The sequence below is a fragment of the Onychostruthus taczanowskii genome, unplaced genomic scaffold (genome assembly GCF_017590055.1).
Source record: "Onychostruthus taczanowskii isolate IOZ18803 unplaced genomic scaffold, ASM1759005v1 scaffold198, whole genome shotgun sequence".
Taxonomy (NCBI): Eukaryota; Metazoa; Chordata; class Aves; order Passeriformes; family Passeridae; genus Onychostruthus; species Onychostruthus taczanowskii.
Window position 1 is genome coordinate 68,500 of NW_024499217.1, and position 4,926 is coordinate 73,425.

The 4,926-nt window shown below is 70.6% G+C and overlaps 1 protein-coding gene across 1 annotated transcript; it reads left to right on the forward strand.

The window, feature by feature from the left end:
* The first annotated feature begins 589 nt into the window (after positions 1–589).
* AOC1 (amine oxidase copper containing 1) lies at positions 590–4,701 on the forward strand. The gene is made up of 4 exons (XM_041402390.1): positions 590–2,132; positions 2,842–3,130; positions 3,729–3,861; positions 3,971–4,701. The coding sequence occupies exons 1-4, from the start codon at positions 590–592 to the stop codon at positions 4,247–4,249; spliced, it is 2,244 nt and encodes a 747-aa protein (XP_041258324.1). The 3' UTR covers positions 4,250–4,701.
* The last annotated feature ends 225 nt before the right edge of the window (positions 4,702–4,926 follow it).

The window sequence follows — 4,926 nt, forward strand, 5'->3', positions numbered from 1 at the left end:
GTGCCCCGGGGGGGGGCCGGAGGGGGGGTCAGTGCCCCAGGGCCGGGCACAGACCGGCAGCGCTGCTCGGATGGGGCGGCAGAGCCAGCGCGGGTGAGTGGGGGGCGCGGGGGGCTCCCTGAGGTGGGGGGTCACTCGGGGACCCCGACACTGGGGGCTCCCCAAGCCCACCCAGGGGGTTCAGCGCTGGGCTGGGGTTCAACAGCCGCCCTGAGAGAGGGTTTTGGGGGTGCTGACAGGCTGGGGGGAGGTTTTTGGGGGTCATACCGCTCTCGGGGGTCACCCCGTGGTGTCCCCAGTTTCTCGGGGGTCACCCCGTGGTGTCCCCAGTTCCCCTGGGGTCACCCCGTGGTGTCTCTGCTTTCACTGGGGGTCACCCCACGGTCTGCCTGTATTTCTGGGTGCTCTGCTCCTCCCCGTGGTGGTTCCAGTTGTGCTGGGGGTCCTGCCTTGGTCCCCCCGCTGTTCCCGGGGGTCACCCCGTGGTCGCCCCAGCTTTGCTGGGACGGTGGCACTGCCGGAGCGGGGGGTGCTCAGCCGTGCCCCGTTCCCTCTCCGGGGCTGACCCCCCGTCCCCGTGTCCCCCAGGATGTGGCAGCTGGGGCTCCCCTGGGCGCTGGCCCTGCTGGTGGCCGCGGCCTCCTCGGGCCCCTCCGCCGAGCCCCCGGACCCCGCGTCCATCTTCGCCGACCTGTCCCCGGCGGAGCTGCGGGCCGTGCGGGCCTTCCTGATGGAGCGGCCGGAGCTGGGGCTGTCCCCGAGCCGGGGGGGCCCCCTGGCCAAGAACTCGCTGTTCCTGGTGGAGCTGCTGCCCCCCAAGAAGCGCTGGGCGCTGCGGTTCCTGGAGCACGGCGGGGCGCGCCCGCGGCGCGAGGCTCGGGCCGTCATCTTCTTCGGGGCGCAAGCGGAGCCCAACGTCACCGAGCTGGCCGTGGGGCCCCTGCCGCGCCCCAGCTCCTACCGGGCCCTGGCCTTCAAGGGCGGCCGGGCCGTGCCCTTCTGGGCGCGGCCGATGACGCGGCTGGAGTACGAGCTGCTGCACGAGGCGCTGGTGGCCGCCATGGCCCCGCTGGAGCCGCTGCTGCTCGAGGCCACCGGCTTCGGCTTCCGGAACTGCTCCGAGCGCTGCCTCACCTTCTCCGACGTCGCCCCGCGCGGGCTGGGCCCCGGCGAGCGCCGCAGCTGGCTGGTGATCCAGCGCTTCGTGGAGGGCTTCTTCCTGCACCCCGCGGGGCTGGAGGTGCTGCTGGACCACCGGGACCCCGACCCGCGGCGCTGGGCCGTGCGCCGGCTCTGGTACAACGGGCGCTACTTCGGCAGCGCGCGGGAGCTGGCCGAGAGCCACGCGCGGGGCGAGCTGCCCCTGGCCCGCCTGCCCGAGCCCCCCGCCCGCCACCTCTTCTCCAGCTACGAGCCCCGCGGGCGCTTCCCCGGCGGGACCCCCACCGAGGTGCACGGCGCCAAGGTGTGCGAGCCGCAGGGCCGGCGCTACCGGCTGCGCGGCAACCGGCTGGAGTACGGCGGCTGGAGCCTGGCCTTCCGGCTGCGCTCCTCGGCCGGCCTGCAGCTCTTCGACGTGCGCTTCGGCGGCGAGCGCGTGGCCTACGAGCTGAGCGTGCAGGAGGCCATCGCCTTCTACGGCGGCCACTCGCCGGCCGCCATGCAGACCAAGTACATGGACGCCGGCTGGGCCATGGGCGCCTCCGGCTACGAGCTGGCGCGCGGCGTGGACTGCCCCGAGACCGCCGCCTTCCTGGACGCCCACCACCTCCTGGACGCCGACGGCCCCGTGCGCTTCCGCCGCGCCCTCTGCGTCTTCGAGCTGCCCACGGGCGTGCCCCTGCGCCGCCACTTCGACAGCGACTTCCAGGGCGGCTTCCACTTCTACGCGGGGCTGGAGGGACGGGCGCTGGTGCTCAGGACCACCTCCACCGTCTACAACTACGACTACATCTGGGACTTCCTGCTCTACCCCAACGGCGTCCTGGAGACCAAGGTCCACGCCACCGGCTACATCCACGCCACCTTCTACACGCCGGAGGGCCGGCGCTACGGCAGCCGCGTGCACGGCCACCTCCTGGGCAACATCCACACCCACCTGGTGCACTACAAGGTGGACCTGGATGTCGCAGGTGAAGGGCCCTGGCGGCTCCCGACACCCCCTGGCCGTGGGGAGGGTGCTGGGAGAGAGGCTGGACCCACGGGGGGCTCCTGGGGCTGAGGTGCCTTGTTTCTGGAAGGGTGGTATCGTCTGGGCATCACCCGCACCCTCAGGTGATGATTCCCTCCGTGGTGGCATCTCTGCAGGGTCACTTCTGTCCGTGGTGGGGGGATCTCCCAGCCCTGGTGACATCTGGGGCTCCAGCCCTCTATGGCATCTCTGCAGGGTCTCCTAGGCCCCCATGAGTGATGGCATCTGCCTGGGGTCCCAGCCCCTCACGGTGGCATCTCTGTGGAGTCCCAGCCCCCCATGGGTGATATTTCCCAGGCCACATCCACGGTACCATCCCCTGGTGCCTCAGCCCCCTGTGGGGGTGGTGGTGGCATTTCCAAGGTGTCCCCAGCCCACCTCGGTGGCATCTCCAAGGTGTTCCAGCTCTCCGTGGTGGCATCTCCTCAAAGGCCCTCCTCTCCATGCTGGTGTACCAAACTGGGCCCCAGCCCACCATGATGGCTTGATTGTGGGGTCACAGTCTTCCTTGGGGGTGGCATCTCAGCCCTCCACGTTGGCATCTCCATGAGGTCCCAGTCCACATCCATGGTGACGCCCGGCGGTGTCCCACCCTCACACTGGGTGGGGCTGTGCCACCGTGTCCCCTCACCGACGCCCGGTCCCCGCAGGCTCCGGCAACAGCTTCGAGACGATGGACATTCGCTTCGAGAACATCTCCAACCCCTGGAGCGCGGGGGCGCGCGTGGTGCAGCCGTGGCTGCACCGGGAGCCGCGGCGCCGGGAGCGCGAGGCCGCGCTGCCGCTGGACCGGCCCGCGCCGCGCTACCTGCTCTTCTCCAACCCGCGCCGGCGGAACCGCTGGGGCCACCGCCGCACCTTCCGCCTGCAGCTCAGCTCCCACGCCGGGCCCGTGCTGCCCCGCGGCTGGCGCGAGGAGCGCGGTGTCACCTGGGCCAGGTGAGCACCGGGGCCTTCCAGCGTGGGGACGGGGCTGCACGGGGACTCCAGCGTCACCAGGTGTGTCACCCGCGGGGGCACGGCGTCCCTGCCCCGGTCACGCCTTCCTGGGGTGGCACCTCGCCCTGCTGGCACCTCCCTGTCCTGCCCTGGAGCTGGAGTAGGTCCTTGGGAGTGGGGGAACCTCCAGAGCTGGGAACTCCCCTGGAGCTGGGGAAACTCCCCATGGAGTTTGGGACACCCCGGGGCTGAGGGGCTGTTGGAGATGGGGAATTCCTGGAAGCTGAAGAGTCTCTGGGAGCTGTGAAACACCTTGGGAGATGAGGAAGCCTGGAAATGGGGACCCCCTCAAGATCTGGGGACCCTCCAAGGGAAACCCCTCCGGAGGTGGGGAGCCCCTCAGGGGACCTGGGGAATTCCCCTGGACTTGGGGATCCCCTCAGGAGCTCAGGAGCACACAAAGCCGGGGACCCTCAGGCCCCTCACCAGCCCTGTGTCCCCCTGCCGTGACTGGGCCGTGGGTGGCACAGTCGGGGACCAGGGCAGGGTGGGACAGGACCCCCCGCCCCCAGGCTGACCCCACCCTCACCTGAGGCAGGTACCACCTGGCCGTGACACGGCGCCACGAGAACGAGCCGAGCAGCAGCAGCATCTACACCCAGAACAACCCCTGGGACCCCCCGGTCACCTTCGAGAGCTTCATCCGCGACAACGAGACCATCGAGGACCAGGTGACACACGGGGGGACACGGGGCACGCGGGGCTGCTGAGGGGCCGGGGGGTTTCGTCCCCAGAGTGGGGGTCCATGGTGCCGCTGACACCGCGGTGTGTCCCCCCCAGGACCTGGTGGCCTGGGTGACCGTGGGCTTCCTGCACGTGCCCCACGCCGAGGACATCCCCAACACGGCCACCCCCGGCAACGCCGTCGGCTTCTTCCTGCGCCCCTTCAACTTCTTCAACGAGGACCCGTCGGTGGCGTCGCGCGCCCCGGTGATCGTGCGGCCCCTGGACCCCCCGGCCTGCTCCCGCCTGCAGATCCAGCGCTGGACCCCGGCCAGCCCCGGGCCCTGCGTGGACCCCGAGCCCTTCAGCTACAACGGCACCTACCGCCAGGTGTGACCGGGGACACGGGGACGCGGGGACAGCAGCCGGTGTCACCTCCCTGACGCCGGCACCATGGGGACGCCGGTGGCACGGGACACGTCACACCGTGTCACACGCTGCCACGTGCCGGGCCCAGCCCAGGTGGTGTCCCCTCCCCTGACCCCGGCACCGTGCGGGACCCCGGTGACACTGCGGTGTGGGATGTGTCACCCTGTGCCACCTGCCAGGCTCAGTAAAGGCCATGCCAACCCTTCGTCACCATGTGGGTCACTGGTGCCACCAGGACGCTGGCTATGGGACACCACACGGCGTCGCACAGTGTCACACGGTGCCACGCGCCAGTAAAGGCGATGTCACCCCCGCTGCTGGCACTGGCACCACGAGGACACTGGTGCCACCAGGACACCGTGGCATGGCTCACGTCACGCTGTGACACACGGTGCCACCCGTCGGGCTCGGTAAAGGTGGTGCCACCCCTTCTGCCACCACGCGGGACCCCAGTGTCACAGGGACATGTCACATGATGCCGCTCACTAAAGGCGATGCCACCTCCTCTGTCCCTGTGTCTCTGCCGATGCTGTGGCCACCAGGATGCCCCAGCCAGGCCCCAGTGTCACGAGGTGTCACCGCGGTGACACCTGAGGTCGTTGTCCCCCCCCCGCGGCTCCCAGGTGGTGACACACAGAGCCGGG

What these genes read in the sequence shown, in the direction of transcription:
- AOC1 (XM_041402390.1), top strand. Translation starts at nt 590, where the DNA reads ATGTGGCAGCTGGGGCTCCCCTGGGCGCTGGCCCTGCTGGTGGCCGCG. An exon ending in GGTGGACCTGGATGTCGCAG is followed by an intron (nt 2,133 to 2,841) that starts GTGAAGGGCCCT and finishes CGGTCCCCGCAG; the next exon opens with GCTCCGGCAACAGCTTCGAG. An exon ending in CGCGGTGTCACCTGGGCCAG is followed by an intron (nt 3,131 to 3,728) that starts GTGAGCACCGGG and finishes CACCTGAGGCAG; the next exon opens with GTACCACCTGGCCGTGACAC.